Consider the following 25,050-nt stretch of genomic DNA (forward strand, 5'->3'; position numbering starts at 1 on the left):
AACTACCCCCTACGTAGCTAATCAGCGCAATCAATGTTTTATTTCCCCTCCAATCAATGTTAAACATACAGTTAAAATAAACAAAAATGCAGAACAGCTGTCTGCAAACTCCCCTCCCCGCAGGAAGCAGATAGTTCCACCCAGAGGGCCATGACTGGAGTGGTGAAAGGGACGCAGTCTGCCAGCAGGGGGCGCCCTCACAGCTTCTTCACTGTGCTTTCAATGTACGACTCCAGCACAAAGATGGTCTCGTCGACTTGATTCTCGCTGGCGTCGATCCTGTGATTTTACGGACAAGGGGAGGGAGAGCGTCACAGGCCGAGCAGCGCGTGTCAATGCCGCCTTGTGCTTAGCGGGAGCCTCCCAGGCGAGCAGTGCAAAGCTAGTTACTAACAGTCATGCGTTAATTCACAGCCCCGGGCAGTGGGGAAGTAGCGTTGTCCCTGTTGTTAATATGGGGAACCTGAGGCAGAAGGAGAATGCAGCTTGCCCAAGAATAGAACCAGGAGTCCTGATTCCCAGCCCCCACCCTGCTCTGATTACACTCCTGTCCTGTCCTCTCCCAAAGCCAGGTGTAGCCCCCAGGAATCCTGATTCCCCATCCCCTAGACCAGCCCGCCCAACCCTCGCCATGGCTCCGCTCACTTGTTGACGTTGCGTTTGAGGTTCTCCAGCTGCTGGCGCTCCGGGGCTGTGATCATCTCCTCGATCTCCTGCAGCTGCACCTCCTCGGCGCCCGTGGCCTGCATGGATGCTAGGATGGCCTCCACCCGCTGAGACTTCTCCAGCAAGCGCCTGGGGGGCGAGGCAGACAGCGTTCACTGAGCGCCGGCGAGACGCTGAAGCCTGTTCCCATCACTCAGGTTTGGGCCGACCGCGTTACTCACAAGGGGACAGATCCAATCTCGGATCCAGGCAGGTTCCCTCCTGCCTTCAAAATCCATGTGTCTCCCCCACTACCTCGCCCCACTGTCCTCCTCAATAACATCTCCCCCTTCGCCCTCCCCTTGCCCATTACCCCAGGGCTTGTCTTTATTCCTTTTCCCCCTGCTACACTGCAAACTCTGGGGGCAGGGGCTGCATTTGCAAAGCATCATGTGCACCAGTAATGCCCGTGGCTGTGCCAGACGCACCAGGGCCTGTCTCGGCAGGGGCTGTTTGTACTGATGCAGCTCCCAAGAGCGGCGAACTCCCCCTGCAGATCCTTGCACCCAGGGCGCTTACCTCTATTACAAAGCTGCAGTGAACCACATTGGCTGAAACCCTGACTGGGGCAGCGCGGCTCAGGGGTGTGTGTGTTTGCGTGCGCCTACCCAACATGGATGATATTTCTCCTTAACCGCCCCTCCCTGCCAAACAGTTTTCATTGCCATCCATCTGTTTATCTTTGACACTTATTGGGCACCAAGACCCAGGTGCTCAAAGCTATTTAGATTCCTAACTCCCTATGGTAGCTAGGCACCCAACTCCCTTTGGTAAGCTCCTCTAGTTACGAACCCCATGTCAGAGGTCTAAGCTGCTTGACCCCAGCATGATGACTCGGCCCAGGAGCTTTCGGCCTGCTTAGCGCCACTCACTTGTTCTCCTTGGTTTCGTACTGTCGCCTTTCAATCAGGTTGGCCACGCTCTAGGGAATGGAAAGAGGAACAAGAAGCAGGGTTTTGGGGGAGGGATACAAAGAAACGACGCCATCTGATTGTGTGCTTTAATCTCAGCCAAAAGGGGGAGTGTGAGCGGGAATACTGGGCCCCACCACTGGCTCCCCCCAAGCCTGCCGCTAGGTCCTCTGCGCCATGAGCCGCGAAGATGGGCAAAATCGGGGAGGGGGGATGGATTTTATGCATATGCTCCCTGCTCCGGCTCTGGTCTCTCTGCAGCTAATTCTTGCGCCATTTACAGGGCCTGGTGTGGAAATCCACCTCACTCCTTGCTACCTTCACGTGCCTTTGCTGGGGACGGTGTTAAAGGTAACAGATGCATCTGAGAGGGTTTATCACCCACCCCGAGTATGAGCCTCTACCATCCTGTGGGACGTGCAGCCTTGTGCTCTGAGCCCCTCTCATAAGCTAAGCAGGGTCAGGCTAGGTCTATCCTCGGATGACAGCCCTCCACGGCAAACAAAGACCGAGCAGGGAGTGAAGACTGCATGCCTCCTTCTGAACTGGCCCTGGACGCAATGGCCAAGTGCAGCAGCAAAGGGCACTGTGCTGCGAGCGGTTTCCTCTGTCAGCTGAGATCCACTCTCTGTGTTCACTAAAGATCCCATCATGCTTTCTCCAGTCACCAGGGCACTACCATCAGCCTCCTGGCCAGGTGTGAACTTGCCGAGTGACATTCTGCCTCCCTACAGTTCTCTCTGCCGGTTCAATGGAATGCTGGACTTTCCATTTCCTGTCCTCAGTGCCTGTGCAGGGCAGCTGCGCACGATCAACCCAATCAAGGGGGCTGCATTTCAGTGGCTGAATGATCCCCGTGTCACTTTTCCCATCCGTCGGTAAATCGATAAGGGATGAAAGGGGCCAGGATGGTCAGCCCAGTGACTCTCTGCACCTGGGAATGTTGCTCTCCATGTTGCAGAGTCCCCAACGACACAACTGCTGTTGTGGTGACGCGGAATCAGAGAGAGGGAATAAACCGAAGGAGTCCAAGGGGTGCGAAGGACACAGTGTGATTTGCATGAGCATCAGTGTCAGTTGGATGGCCAGGGAATTATCGGGTACCTTATAACACCGGTGCAGCAGCATCCGTGCAGAGGACAGAGTGTTCACTGTGTACAGATAGAACGTCCTGGAGGGGGCGTGGTCCGGAGTCTTCGGAATCTCCTGTTTGCGTGCAGGAAGGAAGATTGTAATATGTGTGTGACCTCCCCAGAGGGCTGTATCTGTCTGTTCTCTCTGTGTGCTCCTTTCTAGCTTCCCCCAGGGACCCAGCGATCATCATTCTTTGCAAAGAGAGAGAGAGGGCGCGTGGGATAGTGGTGTGATCCTGGCCGCTTACATCCCTAGCACGGCACCACCAATAACTCGCCATGTGATCCTGGGAAAGTCACTGCACCTTTCCAGGCCTCGGCTCCCCCAGCGGCAAAATGCAGGGAAGGGCATTTGCTGGTGACAGCCTGAAGACCAGTGCTTGGAAACTGTCCAGTGACACATATTTCCAGTTACTATTCTTTGTTAGTAAACCAGGGACGAGCAGGGGGATCCGACAGCTAGGGGAGAACAACTGAGATCACAAAACACTTTACAGATATTAATGCAATCAGCTTTCCACTCCCCTGGGAGACAGGTTAACACTGGATCCGTTGTCCAGGTCTATGAAAACGGAGGCAGAGAGAGATGAATGACCTAGTAGTTCTGATTCCTTTGTTCTAATGCTAGGCAACACTCCCTCCCAGAGTTGGGAATGGAAACTAAGATACCACCCCACTGCTCTAACCACTAGACAACGCTCCCACCCCGCAGCTCAGCATGGAAACCAAGAGTTCTGACTCCCAGCTCCCTGCTCTGATGGGGATGCAACCCAGGATTCCCAGTCCCCTGCTCTAACCACCTTCCTTCATCTGCATTCATCTTTATGTCCTGTATGCCCTGTTTGTGACACACTCTGCTCACCTCTGGGTGACAGCATGAATAGAAACTCTCACCTGTAGGGACACAAAGTTCTCCGATAGCATTTTATACAGCATGTCCTTTGCCTCCTTGGCAGGAATCATGGCAAAATCCTCCACTTGTTTCTGTTCCAAATGCTTCTTCCGCAGAAGCAGCCTGAATATCCTTGCGCAACGGGAACCAAATCTAGATGGGGGAGGAACAAACCAACTAACATACAACTCTGGGGAAGAACATCAAAACCTAGACCCGCTGCACAGGAACATCAGAGAATTGAGAAGGTTCCTACATTAACACTTCAGAAGAGAAAAAGCATCTTGTGTGTGTTGAAGATGGAATGAAATCCTGACTTCAGAGCCACAGGCCCAAACCAGATCAGACCACTGGTCCTTTGAGTCCGGTACCCGGTCTCTAGACCAGTAACTGATGCTTTAGAAATACATGCATGAAAATGAAATGTGTCTGAGAGTTAATCATGCAGATGTCACTAAATTTTCACTCAGCAATGTTTATTTCCCTATTCATGAAATCCAGGCTAGCTAAAGAGGGAACAGGCTGCCCAGCAGAGACTGGAGAATCTCATCACAACTAATGTCACCTTCCTATCTGGTACCACCCAGGAAGCCTCGAAACCATGAATACTTTCAACATACAGCTGGATAATGTGGGGCCTGATCCTGAGATAGATCAGTCACTAAAATTGATGGGAATTGGGAGGGAGCTTAGCACCTCTCAGGATTGGATCCTTCCTTCCTCTCTCCCTCTTCAACGAAAGGATGGAGATTGTGGGTGAAAAAGGTGCAGCTCTGCTGTTTGAGGACTGTTGTAGCTCTGTGGGATATGGACAGACCAGGTGGGTGAGGTAATCTCTTTTACTGGACCAGCAAATATTGGTATGGCCTCACCCACCTTCTCTCTCTCTCATATGTATGCCTTGGGCAGAGTAACAAGGGGGCTAACAAGCTACATTCAAAGAGTTGCTTTACCTCTCCTGTACGATGGATTCCAATGTTGCTGTTGCCAAAGTCGCGAGGGCCTTGTGGAGATCTGGGCAGTGCGTGTCAAGGTACCACACATGAATTACCAAGGATCTCACAAGGTTCGGTAAGCCCCAGGACCAGCAGTAAACTGCCCATAGTAGATTTCTCAGTAAAGGATACTGATGACATACATGCCCCCGCCACTGTCCCCGGATTTACCAACAAACTCCAGCTACAAGGAAATAAAAGGGTTAAATGTATACAAAGACTATTACAATTTTGATATAAATTGAATACCATTGGGGGCAGAATATAAGTTTCTTTAAAAAAATAAATCCCCAACCTTAATGGTTAGAGGATGTTTCCAAAGCCGAATTTCCACCTTTGTTCTCACAATGTTTAAACGTTAATGGGAAACTGTTTTTCTTTAAACCTTCCTGCTCCCACCTGCAGTCATTCTGACCTAGGGCAGGAGAACCCCAAGATGAAACGGACTAGAAACAGAGGGTAAAATGGACTAGTGCCTGTTTTCACTGTCCACGCTGAGTGAGGTGAAGAAACCAAAGCCCTGATCCTACCAACACTTAAGCAAGTGAACAGCTTTGCTTATGCAGAAAATACCACTCACTTTAATGGGGCCCACTCACGTGGAGAGGACTGCATGATTGAGGCCCTAAATCAGAACTGGACCAAAGGTGGAAATCTTGTTCAAAACCAAACTACACATAATGCATTTCTTACCGGGTCATCGGCTAGCAAAGTGAGATACTGATCCAGAATTTGTTTCACAATATTGTATCCTGTTGGAAGAGATCTGAATATCTGTGGAATAAAAGAACACCCAGAAAATACCTTCTATTCGCATTTGAGATGATAAAAATAAACAGTATTTAATTCATTTGGATCTCAGAGTGCTTTACAAACATGTTCACATTGATCTTCAGAGCCCTGCTGCAAGGTAACATTTTTATCTCCATTTTACAGAAGGAGAAGTTGCAGCACACAGAGGTGAAGTAACTTGCCTGAGGTCACACAGTGAGTCAGCAACAGAGCCAGTCATAAATTCATAGATTCCAAGGCCAAAAGAAGTCACTGTGATCCTCTAGTCTGACTGCCGTATAACACGGCACAGAGATTCTGGAAATAATGCCTCTTTGAACTACAGCAGATCATTTAGAAAAACACCCAATCTTGATTTAAAAGCTGCCAGTGATGGAGAATCTGTCACAACCCTTGGTGAGATGTTCTAATGATGAATTACCCTCACTGTTAAAATTGTACACCTGATTTCCAGCCTGAAATTGTCTAGCTTCCAGCCATTGGATCTTGTTAGATCTTTGTCTGCTAGATTGAAGGGACCATTATCAAATTTCTGTTCCCCATGTAGGTGCTTGTAGACCATGATCAAGTCACCCCTTCACCTTCTCTTTGTTAGACTCAAGCTCAATGCATTTAGTTTATCACTATCCAGCATCTTTCTCACCCTTTAGACATTCTTGTGACTCTTCTCTGAACTCTCGCCAATTTCACAGCATCCTCCCTGAAGTAGGAATACCAGAACTGGATGTAGTATTCCAACAGAGATCACATTAGTGCCAAATACAGAGGTAAACAACCTCTCTACTCCTACTTAAGATTCCCCTGTATAGGTAGCCAAAGATCGCGTTAGACCTTTTGGCCACAGCGTTGCATTGGGAGTTCACAGTCATTTATCCACCCTAACCTCCAAATCTTTTTCAGAGTCTCGGCTTCTCAGGAGAGAGTCCCCCCTCCTGTAAGTATGACCTACTTTCTTGTTCCTAGATGCATAACTTTACAGTTACAACCCAGGAGTCCTCCTCTCACCACTAGACAACCCTTCCACAGTCTGGATATGAGGCTGGGCAAACACCAGGAGAGAGTGGGCGACGCTCTGACGCTCATGACCAAACCTTGAAGTCTAAAATGAGTGTTCAGCTGGGTTCCTGTGCCACTCAATAATACGTCTGTAGCTTGTTCTGTGTCTGTATAGCACCTGGCACCAAGGGGTCCTGGTCGAGGACAGGGACTGCTAGCTGCTGCCACAATGCATATACATAATACCAAAGAAATATAGTTATCCGTGTCCGATTTCTATAGAGTGCCCCAAATACTGCAGAAACTTACCTCATTGGAAGACAGTGGCTGCGTATAAGGCGCATTGGAAGATGTAGTAATTTCACTCATTCTCAGCATAGTCCGCACTATTTCACTGCTGGTCTATTTAAAAAGGAAGGAAACAGCCTTTAGGCCTTGACAGAATCTCTGTTCACATGATGAAAGAAGAATTCCTTCCCCCCTACCCCCCCGGTCAAGAACTGGAGTGCTCCAAATTCAGAAATCAGCCTCCAGTAAGATCTAGGTTGCATTAGCCTCCTTCCACTCATCTTAGGCTGGTTACATGCCCCATTGAACTGCCAGCAAGACCATTCCAGTGCAGGAGAAGGGAAAGATGCTCTGGGAGAGCAACATATGGGCTTAGCAGCATGGATAACCAGCTTGTAGGATTTGATATACTGGAGCAGGCAGCTGGTGCATTTAAGGCAAAACTCCCATTGAATAAAACGGGAAGCAGCCCTCGGTCCAATTCCTGTCTGCAGCAGCAACCAATGCCTGATATTTCAGAAGACTGTGAAATATTCCTTCCTGACCCTTGCAGCCATCAGCTAGTACCCTGAAGCTTGAGATTTGAAGCTTTTAACATGTAACTGCCAAGGTTGCAAGCACCAAATTCCCCACTCCTGCTACCTGGAGTAACTCCGCTGAGGAAGTTCCCGATTACTTCTGCATACCTGGTCCATCCTGTTGGCCACTGCGCTGACTATGGCTTGGTCTCGGAAGTGCTGGTGGAACCGATCGATGTTGGCTTGCCAATAAATGCCGTCATCGGGCGGGGGCTGAGGAGAAATGGGGAAGAGGGAGAAGGAAACGCTGAGGCTGGTTTATTGGTTGCAGAGCCAGATGCTCGTCTGAGGAATGAGCACCGTCAGCAGGGCAAATTCTGAGGGGTGCTGAGCACCTGCCACGTACCCTGGAGCTTGTTGGAAGCTGCAGGTGTCTAGAATCTCAGAAGAGTTGGACCAACGTGAATCGAACCAAGAAGGGGAGGTTACACAGTGGATGACAGGCAGACTGTCTACACCAAACAGCCCCTTGAACAAAGGCTGTACAGTAGCCTCATTCCCCCTAGGGTAAGCACTGTGGACCCACTGGTCCCTGCTGGTTTTCACTGGCTATAAACCCAAAGGTCAGATAGTGGAATAAAGGACTGCTAAGCCCTCCAGTACCACAGAGATCATGGCTGGCCTGAATGCAAGCCAAGGAGCAGCAGGGGGTTAGCAATACCTCTTTGCTGTCTGCATCTTGTTTCTGCCTTTTTGCCTTGTGTTCACCGTTATCTTCATCGTCAAATGATCTGCTCCTTTTCCCTTTCCCTGCGGGCCAAAGACAGATTTTCCTCTGAATACCAGCACGGCAGTCTTGTGTTCAGGTTGGAAAGCTCCCAAAGCACCTTTGCTGATTACACAGAGATCACCCCGAGCATTTGGTGTCATCCACCCACATTCTAAATGCAATCTACCCAAGGAGATTCTGACAGCTCTCACCTATGAGATTCAGGTTGGGGACCACGTACATGTCCTTCTCATTAACTGCCAAAGTGGGCGCAGGAGGTGGTGGTGCATCCGAAGTCTCGGTAGTTTCAGGGGCCATTGGGCATCTCTGAATGAAGTGCGTGTCCGCTAGGCGCACAAATGTATTGGAGACTTCGCCATAGTCCATGGTTTTCCCATCTGGGCAAAAGGATACCAAGGAGAACAGAATCTATCATGATCCCAAACTCCAGCTGCTCCTGCACCCATGTGGGATCAGGCCGCATTGTTGTCTTTAAGAGCCGTAGAAGCAGGGCTGCGCAAGAGAAGGCTTGGTATTTGATCTGCATTTATCACCTTCCACCCACTTGCTCCAGCTGACTTCAGACCTTGGTCCAAATCTGCAAAGGTGACAAGTGATTTTGGGTGTCTCAGTTTCTAGGTGGCAACTAGAGACCCCTTAAAGGGGCCTGAGATGGGCCAAGCAGGTCTTTTTAATGTGTCACAACTTGGGCACCCAAAATCACTAGTCATCTTGAAAAATCTTAACCAGTCTTTCTCCCCAGTTCACCACCACGCTAGTAGCATGGGTCTGCTCTCTGTCCCTTTGCAGATCTCACAACTGCTGGTGCAAGAACCTTCTCCTATGCTTCTGCTACACCTGAAACATTTCCTGTATATTTCTGCTCCATTCCCCACATATAGAAGGGCCTCTCTCAGCCTGTCTCTTTGCCACTGTCCACAGGAGAGTCTTTCTGGCAGCTCTTAGCAAATTCCTGAATCTCTGTCTCATTTCAAATCTCACCAGATAACGCAGGTTGTCTCTGATGCCTCTTAAGTTCTCTCATTATCATCATTTGTTATTATTTATATTCCAGCAGCACCTGAGATCAGGGCCCCATTGCACTGGGCACTGTATGTAGTGAGAATCTCTGCCCTCAGGAGCTTACAATCTAAACTCACGCTGCTCTCTCCTCTCTTCCCATTTAACTCAACATTTGTTGGGACACAGCTTGTACACCAGAAGCTATAAAGCTCCATTGGATTATATAGCATTGGTGTCTTTTAATCAAGCGGAGCCGCTAATATAGTTCAGTGAACAACTATGACTTGCTGGCCAGTTGAGGTTTTTCCCTTTCTTCCCAGGTATTTAAGGCCTCCCACATTTCTCTTAAGAGAAAGGTGCAGTGGAAACACAAAGATTTCCACCTCTTTGTAGGCCACCAATCAATGGGAATAGTTAAATGAGCAGAGCAAACTTAGGTCTGTTGGAGGGACAGATACAGAGGTAAGGGAAAAACAGATTCAATGACTAATACATGTGTTTTCCATTTTAGTCCATGTGTGTAAAATTCAGCCTTGAGATGAGAAATATGCAGGTAACCAGCACTTACACTCTTTGGAATCTACATAGCACTTGTCATTTGGATAAGTGTTGTTACTCCCATTTTACAGATGGGGAAACTGAGGCACAACGAGGGACAGTGATTCCCTCCAGGTCATATTGTGAACCAATGGTAGAGCAGAGAATGCATTCCCAGATCTCCTACCATGCTGTCTCTACACTTGTCTACTGATAGAAAGATAGGGTAAAAGAGACATCGATATAAATCATAGTCAAATGGTCCAAGCACAGGAGCCAGTTCTGTACCCAGCTCTTATAGTGACTCACTGTTTGATCTTAGGCAGTCCCCTCCTCTCCCTGTGCCTCAGTTTCCCCTTCTATAGAATGTGGGTGATGATACTGACCTCTCTCCTGGAGGTGCTTGGGAGTGTCAGTGTTCTGTACAGCCCCTTGAGGATGCCCCATATGGACCTGACCTAAAGCCCACTGACATCAATGGAACGATTCCCATTTACTTCAATGGACTTTGGATCGGGCTCTATGTCCAGAGCCCTCTTCTTCTGCACAGATCCTGGGAGCCATCCAATCCCCTTTCGCTGCGTACAGAACCCAGCCACTCTGGTAGCATGAAGTATCCCCAAACCTTGCCAGACAGATAAGGTGCTGCAGCAAAAGGTTCCCGCTCTATTTCTCAGCTGTCTCCACACCGCTTTGGCTCACCCTCCATAGTTTCCGTTAGCCTGTCTGCAACCTTCCGCACCGCGGCGCTCATGGTCATTTTGCCATTCAGCAGCAGCTCTTCCACAATCAGCTCGCCCATGTCGCTGTAGAGGGTCTTGGCAGTATAGATGTAACGTGGATACCGGAGGATCCTCAGCACCCGACTGCACGGAGCTTCGTACTCCACAAAGCCTCGCTTCTGCAGCTGGTAGGTCACTAGGTTGTGTTGAATGAGGACACAGAGAGCTTTCTTAACCTGCACATGCCAGAGAAAGGAACGAGCCACGTACTTGGAAACTTAGCATAGTTTATATGGCGGAAATCGACCATCATGCTTCAGGGCTGATCACCTCTGGGATTAGGAAGGGCATGCCCCTCCCCTTATGTGTTTAGGTGCTTTATCTCCATCCATAGTCTCAGGAATGGTCACACGTTCCCCAATTAGCACTGATCATTAACAACCTAAGATAAAGCTACTGAGCGTTCACCAGATCATCTTTATTGTGGGAGAGGTGCGGGTGATGTTTGAAATTCCCCAGGGCCTCAGGCTATCATAGAACTAAGAGATGGAAAAACCTACAAGATCTCTTCCTACTCGAGGCAGGGCCTGAGAATCTCGACTGTAGTCCTGACTCGCTCTGTGAGTTTGGGCCACTAAGTCTCATCTCCTTATTCTCCAGATGCTGCACTAACTTCAGAGAACTCCATCTTTTGTCCTCTCCACCCCTTATAAAACTACATTTTTAAATTTTAGTTTTAAACACCCTCCTTCCCTTTGCCCTTCTGTGGAGAGGTAAGAGCTCAGAACCTTTTCTGTTAAAGCCGATTGCAATTTGTACTATTAAAGAAACTGATTTGGTTTTAAGGAGACATGTTCAAATTCTGATTTACCTTTTGCAAACACTTTTAGAATAACAGAATCCTTCAAAAGCACCAGAAATGGTGACTGACAAGTTGTAATGAGCGAATAATAGTTTAGTCAGCTATGTGATCCAAAGGAGACTAACTCCTAGAGTATTCCAGACATACCTGATCCAGCGACATCCCTGTGTCGTTGGCAATCACTCTCAGCGGCTGGCTGCCTGTCTTGATAAGATGAGTCCCTATCTTTTCCACGATCTCGCCAAAATGTTCTTGCAGCAGGAGGGAACAGAGTTTAATTTCTGCCTGAGTCATCTTGCCGGCAAATTAAAATACTAGAAGAATATGGGGAAAAGCATTTATGTTATTAAAGTTATCAGGTGAGACAGGCGAGCGCAGGAGATTTGCTGATTAGATACAAAGATTTTCACCTCTCCAGTCACCTGTTTGAATTGGCCTAGATCAGTGGAGACTAAAAGCTGTTACCAATTCATGCCTGAAATGAATCTGGTGGGTTTGTGGCTAAGCCTATATCAAAACTGCCATCACAGCCAGCCCCCTTGTTGGCAAACGGGGCAGGCAGGCCTGCCCTCCAAGGACTGAATGAGCCATGGAGACTAAACACATAGTATCCCCTGAGATGATCCCTCCAGGGCAGGGTGGGCTGTGTGGAAAGCTTGCCTTGTCCTTTCCTACTGCTGCATCTGTTCTGCAGATAATCCACCTCTAGGGCTGCCAGTCGGGCACTCCATTCATTTCAAAATTAAGAGCCATAACAATGTCTGCCATGCAGGCAGCACTATAGGAGCTAAAGAATCCTTACGGGATGCTTCAGGAGAGATGCATAATGGGGGGCCTAATGGAACTGAAATGTTGATAAGGAATTTTATATGGAAACAAAGGACTGAAAGGCAGGAGAAGATAGCTCAGCAAATAGCCTTTTTCAGCTCGGAGGAGGGCTCCTCCAAACGACCTTCATATAAGTGCTAGGTCTACACAATCTAATTGACTGTGACAGGCGCGATACACCCTGAGCCAAGGTGGCAGTAGCGCACAACTAACATCCAGGTGAATTATCAGCCAACAGAACCCACAGGGACAGAGGCTTGGTGTCAGAAGAAATGTTATATGAGTGAAGGTTGGGTGGCCAGATGGTCAGAGCAGAGTGCAGCCTAGGAGTCAGGATGCCTGAGTTCAACTTTCAGCTCTTGGAGAGTGGCATGGATGAGTAATCATAGCACTGAACTAGGAGCCAGGACTCCTGGGTTCTGTTCCCAGCGGTGGGAACTATAATGATCTTAGCATGGGAAGGTAGTGTGGATAGGTGATCGCAGCAGGGGACTGGGGGCCAGGACTCCTGGGTTCTGTTCCCAGCTCTGGGAAGGGAGAGCGGCCGAGCGATCACAGCAGGGGACTGGGGGCCAGGACTCCTGGGTTCTGTTCCCAGCCCTGGGAAGGGAGAGCGGCCGAGCGATCACAGCAGGGGACTGGGGGCCAGGACTCCTGGGTTCTGTTCCCAGCTCTGGGAAGGGAGAGCGGCCGAGCGATCACAGCAGGGGACTGGGGGCCAGGACTCCTGGGTTCTGTTCCCAGCTCTGGGAAGGGAGAGCGGCCGAGCGATCACAGCAGGGGACTGGGGGCCAGGACTCCTGGGTTCTGTTCCCAGCCCTGGGAAGGGAGAGCGGCCGAGCGATCACAGCAGGGGACTGGGGGCCAGGACTCCTGGGTTCTGTTCCCAGCCCTGGGAAGGGAGAGCGGCCGAGCGATCACAGCAGGGGACTGGGGGCCAGGACTCCTGGGTTCTGTTCCCAGCCCTGGGAAGGGAGAGCGGCCGAGCGATCACAGCAGGGGACTGGGGGCCAGGACTCCTGGGTTCTGTTCCCAGCCCTGGGAAGGGAGAGCGGCCGAGCGATCACAGCAGGGGACTGGGGGCCAGGACTCCTGGGTTCTGTTCCCAGCTCTGGGAAGGGAGAGCGGCCGAGCGATCACAGCAGGGGACTGGGGGCCAGGACTCCTGGGTTCTGTTCCTGTCCAGCTGCCTCCAAAGTTCGATGCCCCCTGGCCAGGGAGACTCGCCCCCCCCCCGATGCCTTGGGGACCCCACACCCCGATGCCCTCACTCACCTGGGGCCTCAGCCTGGGCTGTCTGGGGGAGGGGGTCTCCTAGGCCCCTCCAGCAACCATAGCAACTCCGTCCCCTTCAACTTCCGGCTCACCGCCGATTACTTCCGGTCACTTCCAATCGCTCCCATCCCCCCTCGGCGGCTGCAGCCGGGGCCATGGGGGGCGCCGGGAGTCAGGGCTCTCGAGACTCTATCCCTTGTCCGCTGGAGAGCGCGGCTATAACGGGGCCGCTCTACGCGCACCCCTGCTAGTCTCGGTGGTCAGGCTGGGGCGCTAAAGCGCAGGCCGTCGGCGGAATTTGCGGGGCGACGCTCTATCCTCGCCCGAGTCTCTCTGGCCGCGCGGAGGACTCAGCACGCGGAAGAAACGAGGGGGCCGCTCTACCCTGCAGTCCTCTCGTCTCGCTAGCCTAGTGGAGGACTGTGTCTCCCGGCCCCCGCCGGCGGAGCACAAAGGAGAGGCGGAAGTGGGCGGCTAGAGGGACCTGCCTGCCGCTCTATCCGCGCGGGCCCTAGTCTCGGCGCTCCCCCAAGGAGGACTGACGGCAGGCAGGGAGCCGGGGGAGGGGGAGAGAGAAGATGGCGGAGGCCTCGGCAGCGGCCGTCGTGTCCCAGCATCGCTTCTTCTGCCACAGCTGCAAGGGGGAGGTCAGCCCCAAGCTGCCGGTAAGGGGCGGGGCCAGGGGGCGTGAACCCCCAGATCCGCCGCCGGAGGGGCCCGGGCGGGAACCCAGCAGCCCCCCCCATGAAAAGGGGGGGTAAACCCCGGTCCTCTCCCCCTGGGGTGGGAGGAGCTGGCGGAAGGGGGGGTTAAATCCCACCAACCCCGGCCCTGAAAGGGGGGGGGTTAAATCCCAATCCCCGCCCCCAAGGGAGGCTAGCGGGAAGGGGGGTTAAACCCCCTTTCTCCTCCCCCCGGTGGTGGTTGTGGGGGGGGGTTAAACTCCCGCAGCTTCCCGAGCGAGAGGGGGTTAAACATCAAACCCTTGTCCTCAGGGATCGAGGGGGCCCAGGCAGGAGGGGCTGAAACCCCAGCCCCCCACGTGAGAAAGGGGGGACGGTTAAACCCCAACGTATTCCCCGAAAAGGGGGGCAGGCCTGAGGGTTAAGCCCAGCTTGGGGGATAGGCTCCTTCTCCTGCCGGGGGGGACGGACAAAAGGAAGGTGGGGGTTAAACCCCAGCACATCTCTTGGGGGTGGGAGGGGGGAGGTTGAGGGCCCCCTCTAATCTCCACACCATAGAACTGGAAGGGGAGGTGTTCAGCCCTCAATTGTCCTCCAAAGAGGTGAAGGTGCAAGGGGCTAACCCCACATCCTCTCCTTTAGTATTGGAGAGGCTAAGCCCCAAGCTTCCCTGATGGGAGGGGCCACTCAGGTTGGGGAGGGGGGTGTGGCGGGCAGGGGCTAATCCCAACCATCCCCATGGAGAGAGGGGGGGTTCCCTTTGGGAACACAGGGAAGGTTAAGCCCCACTGAGAGTGGAGGTAAACCCCAGTTCACCCTTCACAGGGTCCCTAGGTCTTCTCGAAAGCAAGGACACCCATTCTCCCTCCTCTAGAGAGAGAACCCCGGGGGGACAGAGGCAGGGACCCAGTGGCACAGAATCCTAGGACAGGAAGGGACCTCGAGAGGTTATCTAGTCCAGTCCCCTGCATGGAGGGAGGTCTCCCAATTCTCACAGTGAGAAGGGCAAATTTCAGTTCCCCAGCCAGAGGATCAGTAGGGTCCCAAGTAAGGGAACGTCTCCCTCATGCCCTAGGGAAATGGTTCTCCTTTTGAGTACCCTTTCTGGGTGAGTGTAAAATAGTCCTGTGTCTCTTTGGGGTTGAAGTTGTATGCAGTGTAGTGGGGGGCTGAGTCACAGCTAACCCCAAGCAGTTCTGCCATAGAGTGGAGGGGTCTGGACGAGTCTAGTCTGTGGTCTCTCCATTTAGCTCCAAAATGGTTAGACTCAAAGGGTGTCCTTGTTGTGCTGCTGATGTTCTAGTGACGTTATAGACCGTATCTCGGTGAGCCTCCTGTCTTGGGAGGTGTCGTTGGGGAGCAGAAGGCTATTTGAGGAGAGGAACAGGCAATGTAGCTTGACCAGATCAGACCAGGCACATAATACTGTTTTTTGCCCGATATATGGGAATATCTGGATATTCTTTGCTAAAGGGGTGCCTCCCAGGCGCCACCTCTGTGCCCAAGTTTCCCCACCTGTAAAATTAGGATAATACCTACCTACCTTCTGAGAGAGCAAGTTTAGGAAGATTGTGAGGCTCTTAAAGTTTGTGATGCGCCTTAAGGTTTTCAGATGAAAGAAGCTAATGAAGAGCAGGCTGCTGCAGCAAAATCTCAATGATCTGGACCCTGAAACAGGGTGATGTCCTCCAGTTCCTGGGAATTTCGTAACTGGGGGGCACCCTTCAGTTATCCAGACTGATTCAGCGTCCCTCTGACATTTAGGTAAACGAGGGAATGCTGTGCTATTCTTCCCCTCTGCACAGTGAAGGGAGGTAAGAGGGGGGCCTCAAGGAATTTTTTTACTTTAAAAATCATTCATACATGGCATGAATGATGATCCCGAAGATTTCTCTAGCTTATGTCACAGGTAGCTCACACCTCTGCAATTGCATATAGTCCTGTTGAGACTTAGCTTGTCCATCCAAAATGCAAATTGATCATGTATCTCTCTGCTTCCAAACCCACCCTATGTCCCCTCAAGTGTAGCTAGTAGCCCTGCCTTCTGGTATTTTCTCTCTCCCTCTCCCAAATCGTGTTCAGCTCCCTCTTTAGACTACTTGCCTCTGTTGCTGACTTATGCAGTTTTCCCTCCAATGTTTCAACTGTCCTTTGTTGTAAAGAAATGCTGCTCTAAATTGCTCACGACCAAGTCTCTTCCGTAACTGGGATTCAGGATTTCCTGATGCCATTAGTGCATTTTTTGGTATTGGAACTAAAACTCCAGGCCTAGAACATCAATGCATTTACGTGTCACGTTGTTGTTTGACTAGTCACCGTGTAATACCCACGAAAGCTTATGCCCAAATAAATCTGTTAGCTTTTAAAGTGCTACCGGACTCCTTGTCATCTTAGCATTGGTTCCCTTTTTTCTTTTGCCCTGATGTTGTATATATCTATCAGCTTTCCTACCCAGGCCCCTTTATTTCTAAATCAGAGTCTTCAGTTTTGCTCTGCCTGGGCATTATTGCTCCTGGACTCTTTGTAAGGCTAATGGTTTGACCTGGATTTTATTATTATAATTAGTAGCACCCAGAACCCTAATTGGGATCAGGGTTGCATTGTGCTGGGAACCTGTCATCTCCCCCTCTATGGGCACAGTGTTGTGCTCTTGAAGATTTTCTGTCTTCCACCCCGCAGGTGTCTGCATTTCAGGTATTCCTGAGGATGATACAAACTCTAGAAATGTGAGGATATTATTACCCATACTTTATAAATAATATGTTCAGGACTTGTACCTGCCAAACCAGTAAATCGTTTCACCTTTTCAACCTCTCCACTACAGGGGTGACAACCTCTTTATCTCCCCCTGTTCCGGTGACGCACCTAACCTGATGTGAACCTACTTGAGTTAGGGGCCACCCCTCTTTCAGTCAGCTTCTCAAGCAAGGGATCTCTCGACAGAGTCCCAGGCAGCCACTAAGGCCCTGACCTGCCTTGTCATGTCATATTTCTGGAGTAAGACTCTTACACTCTTCTGAAGGCCAGTCATCATGAATCAGCCTATGTTTTGCAATCTCTGGTTGAGGCAAACTTTCCTTAAGGAGCATGAAACTCGGAGGATAACTCCTTAGTTCTAATGATGCTGTGACACTGATTCCCTTTGTGGCCTTGGGCAAGTCACTTCCTTTCTTCATGCCTCAGTCTCTCCATCTGTAAAATGTGGCAAACATTGGTTTCATGGGGTGATGGGTTACTGTTTGTAAAGGGCTACATTAGGACTTGCTTTCAGATCTCTGAATTATCCAGTAGAAGTCCATGGACCTGTTTATCTCCAGATAGGGTGAGATAGCTCAAACCAGTGACTTGGGCCTGGTCTACACCCAAAACTTAGGTCGACCTAGCTGCTTCACTCAGGGCTGTAAAAAGTGTCATGCCTTGAGCACCGTGGTTAGGTTGACCTAAGCCCCGGTGTAGAAGCAGCTGGGTCGACGGAAAGATTTTCCCTTTGACTTAGCTACTACGTCTTGTAGATTACCTGCTTCGATGGAAACCCCCCTTCCATTGCTGTAGTCTATGCTACCCTGCTACAGTGACCCAGCTGCAACATTCTAGGTGCGCTGCTGTAGCGCAGACGTGGCCTAAGGCTGAGAGCTAAAGACTGAGAGTCAAGACTTCTGTTTCCAGCTCTGCCAGTAACTTTCTCTGTGAGACCTCAGGCAAGTAACGTCTCTCTGCCAGTTTCCCCTTGTAAAATGGGAAGGTTTTGTCCTGCTTTGGTGTGATTCTTAGATTAGGATAACATCATCTTAAAATAAAAATGATATCTGTTGAGAGAGATCCTGAGATTGCTTACATAGCGGGGCAAGGAGGTAATCCTTTATACTAGGAGTAACACTGCTCATCACACAGGATTGAAAAGTGTGAGGCCATCGCCTCGTTTTGAAGCAAGTGTACAACTTCCATCAGTGTTTATTGCTTGGACAGGCCCTGGGTAAATCTCCCAGAATGCCAGTGGGAAAACAGATTTCGATGCCATGCTGATTTTCAATGTAGTTGTGAATTGTTCTCTATTCAGCAGCAGGGTTCTTGTGATCAACTGTATATAAAAAATATTTAAAATCCACTATTCCCTTCTCTGCCTCCTTCACCAAAAAAGAGAGGGAGAAAGGTAAGCAATCCTTGAACAAACCACATTTATACATGGCTGGAGCTGTGCTCCTCCCAGGGTGTCACGTGAAGGCTGGCTGTTCACTGACAGGCACAGAAAGAGTTAACTGGGATGTTGGATCTCAGTAGTAATGTTTCCATAGCTTCTGTAGCATAACTGCTGTGCAAGTCACCATTGGCTGAAGGTGGCCTGGTTTCATTTGGAGGGGGGTAGAATAAACCATGTTCCTTGGCTGCCATTTCAAATCACGCTTTCTGCTGAATGCTGCAGGTGCAAGTCAGGTTGCAGCTGCAGCCCAGCGGATACATTTTTATTTTAAGGTAAAGGGATAACTCATCTTGATTAAACACAGCACAAGAGAGAAATCAGGAAGGCTTTTCAGAATTCCAAGTTAAATATCTGCAGTGAAGCGAACTGCTGCCATATGCTTTTTAAAAAATGTTCTTCCCCCAATGGCCCATGTTACAATGAATCTGCAACTTGCCCCTCTCTCAGGTCTTCTGTGATCCTGATCAGTTAATGTCGTCAAAAATCTCATGGCCCTTTTTGTCAGGGATAGGTGGCTGACCCTGGCATCTTGATCATCCCCCAGTTGTAGTCGGAAGATATCAAATCTCTGCAGTTTCATTTATGTTGGGGGGGTGTGAGAAGGGGGGGTGAGAGCTTTCTTTCACTTAACATTTCTCCTTGTAAAGCACTTTGAACTCATCCAAAGTACTCTAAAGGTTACTGCTAACTTCCCATCCTGAACTGTTGTTTAGGGTTGCAGTGCACTGTTAAACAGCTGCCACATGGCATTGTCTGCATTTTAGTGGTGGATTAAATCATCTTGGTGTATTCTTTTAGTGCTGAGAATATGATCAGCACTGCGCAATTCAAATACACAGAGCAGTCGGTATAAAATGTTGGCCTCATCGATACTACCTCTATAACCAAGTCAAGGGTATAATGTGATTGCCCCTTGTATTGGTGACAACACAGTTAAAATGTGTAGTGAGGATAGAATCTGCATCCCTATAAGTCCTTGTATTTGGGTAAAATCCTTGTGAAGACAAGGCAGTCTGTAGTTTTCACACAAGTTAGCAGGCGAAGTTAGACTTATGAGGGAGCCTGGGGTTTATCTTGACTTGCTAACTCATATGAAAACTGCAAACTGTCTTGTCTTCATTAGGATTTTGCCTCATAATAGCTAACTTGAGTTATGTCACACCCTTTTTCCTATTGAAGACCTACCTCAGCTGGGCTAAAACAGTGGAGTGTCCAAGCGTTTAGCTTTATAACAGGAATGGAGTCAGATCTTGTGTCCCCTGATTCAGCTTTGTTGGTGGGGCAGTACTCTCTTTTGGGGACTGAAAGATGCTGAAGGAAAGTAAGCTCGTTACCCCTCTTCACATCAGAATTGTAAAGTAGGAAAATGTACTTTTTCAGACTTCCCCAAAACTGGCTTCCAATGTTGTCGTCAAAGTAGATTTTAATTCCGCAGCCTGGAATCCCAGTGTGAAGTTAAAATGAACTTTTGAAATGTTTTCCATGTTAAACCTGGCTTCTTATCATATGAAAGAATGAAACTTTTTTACTATATGCAGTACATCAAAGTTATAAGGTAAATGCGCTAAGCAAGAGAGGGATAAGTCCTATCTAATCTCATCCATGTCAGATATAGGAATAAACTGGTTGATTCTCTTTAAAAATTCTGTGACCCATATGCCTTAAATGAATACAGTCTGCCCTGCGTTGGTTGGCGATAGCTTTGTGTAGGGAACCCTTTTCTAGTGGATACCTGAGAGGAATAAACTTAGAGGAAAAAGACTCACAAGCTGCTCAACTTAGTCCATCATGAACTGGCATCTTCCTTTTGAGCTGGACTCTCTTGGCAGGTTTTTCTTTCTGGTTCTAATGTGTTTTTTCTTTCAGAAGAATGCCTGTAATAAAGGCTATGCTGAATGAGAGGCATCTGTACCATTTCTGCTGTGTTTCAGAGTAACAGCCGTGTTAGTCTGTATTCGCAAAAAGAAAAGGAGGACTTGTGGCACCTTAGAGACTAACCAATTTATTTGAGCATGAGCTTTCGTGAGCTACAGCTCACTTCATCGGATGCATACCGTGGAAACTGCAGCAGACTTTATATACACACAGAGATCATGAAACAATACCTCCTCCCACCCCAATGTCCTGCTGGTAATAGCTTATCTAAAGTGATCATCAAGTTGGGCCATTTCCAGCACAAATCCAGGTTTTCTCACCCTTCACCCCCCCACACACAAACTCACTCTCCTGCTGGTAATAGCCCATCCAAAGTGACAACTCTCTACGCAATGTGCATGATAATCAAGGTGGGCCATTTCCAGCACAAATCCAGGTTTTCTCACACCCCCACCCCCGTACACACACAAACTCACTCTCCTGCTGGTAATAGCTCATCCAAAGTGACCACTCTCCCTACAATGTGCATGGTAATCAAGGTGGGCCATGTCCAGCACAAATCCAGGCTTTCTCACCCCCCCCCCCTTTTTTCCCGGGGACGGACGGACTCACTCACTCACTCTCACTCTGCTGCTGGCAATAGCTCATCCAAACTGACCACTCTCCAAGTTTAAATCCAAGTTTAACCAGAACGTCTAGGGGGTGGGGGTAGGAAAAAACAAGGGGAAATAGGCTACCTTGCATAATGACTTAGCCACTCCCAGTCTCTATTTAAGCCTAAATTAATAGTATCCAATTTGCAAATGAATTCCAATTCAGCAGTTTCTCGCTGGAGTCTGGATTTGAAGTTTTTTTGTTTTAAGATAGCAACCTTCATGTCTGTGATTGCGTGACCAGAGAGATTGAAGCGTTCTCCGACTGGTTTATGAATGTTATAATTCTTGACATCTGATTTGTGTCCATTTATTCTTTTACATAGAGACTGTCCAGTTTGACCAATGTACATGGCAGAGGGGCATTGCTGGCACATGATGGCATATATCACATTGGTGGATAGGCAGGTGAACGAGCCTCTGATAGTGTGGCTGATGTTATTAGGCCCTGTGATGGTGTCCCCTGAATAGATATGTGGGCACAGTTGGCAACGGGCTTTGTTGCAAGGATAAGTTCCTGGGTTAGTGGTTCTGTTGTGTGGTATGTGGTTGTTGGTGAGTATTTGCTTCAGGTTGCGGGGCTGTCTGTAGGCAAGGACTGGCCTGTCTCCCAAGATTTGTGAGAGTGTTGGGTCATCCTTTAGGATAGGTTGTAGATCCTTAATAATGCTTTGGAGGGGTTTTAGTTGGGGGCTGAAGGTGACGGCTAGTGGCGTTCTGTTATTTTCTTTGTTAGGCCTGTCCTGTAGTAGGTAACTGCTGGGAACTCTTCTGGCTCTATCAATCTGTTTCTTCACTTCCGCAGGTGGGTATTGTAGTTGTAAGAAAACTTGACAGAGATCTTGTAGGTGTTTGTCTCTGTCTGAGGGGTTGGAGCAAGTGCGGTTATATCGCAGAGCTTGGCTGTAGACGATGGATCGTGTGGTGTGGTCAGGGTGAAAGCTGGAGGCATGTAGGTAGGAATAGCGGTCAGTAGGTTTCCGGTGTAGGGTGGTGGTTATGTGACCATCGTTTATTAGCACTGTAGTGTCCAGGAAGTGGATCTCTTGTGTTGACTGGACCAGGCTGAGGTTGATGGTGGGATGGAAGTTGTTGCAATCATGGTGGAATTCCTCAAGGGTTTCTTTTCCATGGGTCCAGATGATGATGTCATCAATATAGCGCAAGTAGAGTGGGGGCTTTAGGGGACGAGAGCTGAGGAAGCGTTCTAAATCAGCCATAAAAATGTTGGCATACTGTGGGGCCATGCGGGTACCCATAGCAGTGCCGCTGATCTGAAGGTATACATTGTCCCCAAATGTGAAATAGTTATGGGTAAGGACAAAGTCACAAAGTTCAGCCACCAGGTTTGCCGTGACATTATCGGGGATAGTGTTCTTGACGGCTTGTAGTCCATCTTTGTGTGGAATGTTGGTGTAGAGGGCTTCTACATCCATAGTGGCCAGGATGGTGTTATCAGGAAGATCACCGATGGATTGAAGTTTCCTCAGGAAGTCAGTGGTGTCTCAAAGGTAGCTGGGAGTGCTGGTAGCATAGGGCCTGAGGAGGGAGTCTACATAGCCAGACAATCCTGCTGTCAGGGTGCCAATGCCTGAGATGATGGGGCGCTCAGGATTTCCAGGTTTATGGATCTTGGGTAGTAGATAGAATATCCCAGGTCAGAGTTCCAGGGGTGTGTCTGTGCGGATTGGTGATCTTCCTGATAACACCATCCTGGGTGTGTGTGTGGGGGGGTGGAGGGTGAGAGAACCTGGATTTGTGCTGGAAATGGCCCACCTGATGATCACTTTAGATAAGCTATTACCAGCTGGACAATGGGGTGGGAGGAGGTATTTTTTCATATTCTCTGTGTATATATAAAGTCTGCTGCAGTTTCCACGGCATGCATCTGATGAAGTGAGCTGTAGCTCACGAAAGCTCATGCTCAAATAAATTGGTTAGTCTCTAAGGTGCCACAAGTACTCCTTTTCTTTTTGCGAATACAGACTAACACGGCTGTTACTCTGAAACCTTTTATTTCTGCTGTGCTCAGTTTAGGTTTGAATAAGTAATACCTGCAATATTAATTGAAAAGGTTGAACTCATCTCGGACCATTGAGGCTCAGCCTTTCTGAGAGTGCGTTGCAGGCTAAAATTTCTGCAAAATTGTACAGCTCTGAAATATTAATTGGCGTCAGGATACCCTTTTAATAGAAATGATCCCAGGGCACTTTACAAATGTAGGCCCTGATCCTGCCCATGTTTAAGGTGAATTCCCATTGACGTGAACACGAGTAGTGCTATTAAAATGAATCGGCTTGCTTGTGCTTAAAGTTAACTGTGTGTGTGTGTGTTTGCAGGCCCTCCCCCTCTCCCCATGCAGCCTCCTCTTGGGTGAACATGGCCTCAGTTTTAGCACCAAGAAGTGATGCTGCTCAGCAGTTTAAAAGAGGAAATGAATAATACCATAACCAACTAAAACGAGAGGAGAACTTTAAGTAGGCAAAGAATACTCACCTGTGTTGCAGGCTGGCCAGGACACTGGGTTAGAACACCTATTACTCTTCTCCCTCTAAGATAGTTGGCTCACAATTAAAGGGCAAAACATACTTCTGTGATGTGTTTCTCCATTTGAAAGAATTTTGCCATACAGAGTACACCAAGGTACATAAGGGGTAGCAAAACCATTACAGCATTGAACATACATGTAAAACATGAAATAAATAGGATATAAATAGGCTAGACTATAAAGTAATAGCAGTTCGCTAATGCTGTGGCTCTAGGGAAAGGTGGTAGAACCCAGCAGGCTCCCGCATTCCTGCATGTGAATTGCATACATTTGCATATTGCTACAAATCTGCAAAGCTCTCGGTACTGTATGAGGAAGAGAAAAAACACCAAGGTATCGAATAACCATTGTTACAAAGTTCAGGTAAATGCAATTGTTCCTTCCCTGCAGTGTAGCTGAAGAGTCCATACAATTTTATATAGTCAATGAAGCTATCCCAAAATCCTCTGCAAAATACAGTTACGGAGCTAAATAATAGCAGAGAAAGAAATGAAGGGGTACAGGAACAGCACAGTAGAACTGTGTTCAGGATACATGCAGGGAGCACAGTTCAGATAGTAGGAGCTACAGAAGGGAAAGATACTAGGTTTTGTTTTTGTTTTTTCTTCTCCCCAAGATGGGGAAATTGTTTTTTGTTAAGGCCAGAAGGGAACATCATCATCTAGTCAGACTACCTACATATCACAGAAATTATAGAATGTTGTATATACAATAGATTAAAAAAATATTTTAAAATTGTTCCATTCTAAGTTGCCTGATAAGTTCTTGGCATAGTTTGAGTAAACAGCTCAAACTGTAAATAGCTGGTATGTCTTCCTTAGCTGCTGGCTAAAAATGTTCTTGTGCCATGCCTGTTACGCTGGTATGTGGGTGCCATGTTACTTCTAAAGTGCACTAACCTGGCTATTTAGTGGCCCACAAAAAATGATTTTGGTGGCTCAACTGAATTCCTGGTGGAAAGGTGTCTACATCACTAGAACTACTGCAGTTGAGGACAGTCCCAACAGGCTGGCCAAAGACTGAATAGACCACAGATACTTGGCTACCCTGTAGGGGACTGTGCTGCATGTCAGGATTGAGACACATTGATCATGTGGAAGAAATGTGGGTGCCTGGATCCTTTTTGTGCATAGATAAAGTGTTCAGATATTCATCCCACATATACCAAAGGAAAATTTAGCTTTAAATTCCCACATCGGACTGTAGCTTGCTGCTTGCCCTGGAAGATAAGGAGAGGAAAAGAAAATAGACTGTCAGTGACCTCAGTAGAGTGGTATGAAGGTTGTATATCTGAGCGTCTTACCCTCTGTTTGGTGTTAACATGGCTAAGAAGCCCGCATGTGTCATTCCAATCCCGTTTCTCTTGATTTGCCTACTTCAGATTGAGAATCAAGGCAAAAGGAAGGTTCCAGATGAAACACGTATTTGCCCTTCAGTTCCGACTGCTTGAAAATAATTGGGGTTGGACACTTCTGCACAGTTAATGACGAGCTGGAGGGACAGAGGGCCCTTCTTAGCACGACTGGCCATATTGGGAAATGCAAGAATTAGAGCTGATTGGTGTTGACGGAAGGATGGCTGGGTGCTCTGAGCAGTGTGCTTGAAACCTCTAGGCTTCTTGGCAAAGCTTGCTGTCCCTATCCCTTCCCTGTTGTGGCTCAGTCCTACCTTGGAGATGGTGTACTCAACCACTGTCGGAGGTAACAGCAGGGGATTCAGTTTCCACCTGAGAGTACCATGAAAGGGGCCAATTGTGATCATGGTGCTTATGATGCAGGGATGGGACTGAAACCCACCAGGATCAGTCCATGTGAGCTGTTGAGCAGTTATTAGCGGGCAACCTTCAG

General features: G+C 48.8%; 2 protein-coding genes across 3 annotated transcripts in view; one reads left to right on the forward strand and one right to left on the reverse strand.

Moving 5' to 3' along the window:
- Window positions 1–26: 26 nt before the first annotated feature.
- On the reverse strand, window positions 27–13,614 carry POLR3C (RNA polymerase III subunit C). Of its 2 annotated transcripts, XM_073322631.2 has the most exons (15): window positions 13,247–13,612; window positions 11,291–11,457; window positions 10,262–10,517; window positions 8,212–8,397; window positions 7,952–8,040; window positions 7,399–7,503; window positions 6,734–6,826; window positions 5,330–5,410; window positions 4,769–4,820; window positions 4,595–4,655; window positions 3,644–3,794; window positions 2,721–2,822; window positions 1,578–1,627; window positions 646–795; window positions 28–279 (listed from the first exon to the last, which is right to left on the reverse strand). In XM_073322631.2, exons 2-15 carry the CDS (start codon window positions 11,435–11,437, stop codon window positions 198–200), a joined length of 1,605 nt encoding a protein of 534 aa, XP_073178732.1. In that variant the 5' UTR covers window positions 11,438–11,457; window positions 13,247–13,612; the 3' UTR covers window positions 28–197. The 2 variants fall into 2 exon arrangements, with proteins under 2 accessions (XP_073178733.1, XP_073178732.1); XM_073322632.2 differs by lacking the exon at window positions 2,721–2,822 and having other exon boundaries at window positions 27–279; window positions 13,247–13,614.
- Window positions 13,313–25,050, forward strand: part of RNF115 (ring finger protein 115) — a 51,694-nt gene continuing 39,956 nt past the window's right edge. Inside the window, exon 1 of the mRNA XM_073322637.2 lies at window positions 13,313–13,911. Within this exon, the coding sequence (XP_073178738.1) occupies window positions 13,825–13,911 (87 nt within the window). The 5' untranslated portion in view covers window positions 13,313–13,824. The remainder of the gene's footprint in view (window positions 13,912–25,050) is intronic.

This window comes from Lepidochelys kempii, chromosome 24 (assembly GCF_965140285.1).
Source record: "Lepidochelys kempii isolate rLepKem1 chromosome 24, rLepKem1.hap1, whole genome shotgun sequence".
Taxonomy (NCBI): Eukaryota; Metazoa; Chordata; order Testudines; family Cheloniidae; genus Lepidochelys; species Lepidochelys kempii.

Excerpts from the sequence above, each read along its gene's own strand:
- POLR3C (XM_073322631.2), bottom strand. The coding sequence starts at position 11,437 with ATGACTCAGGCAGAAATTAAACTCTGTTCCCTCCTGCTGCAAGAACAT. Across the intron at positions 5,411-6,733 it reads AGCCACTGTCTTCCAATGAG|ATATTCAGATCTCTTCCAAC; the intron begins GTAAGTTTCTGC and ends TTTATTCCACAG. Across the intron at positions 2,823-3,643 it reads AGAACTTTGTGTCCCTACAG|GAGATTCCGAAGACTCCGGA; the intron begins GTGAGAGTTTCT and ends GCACGCAAACAG.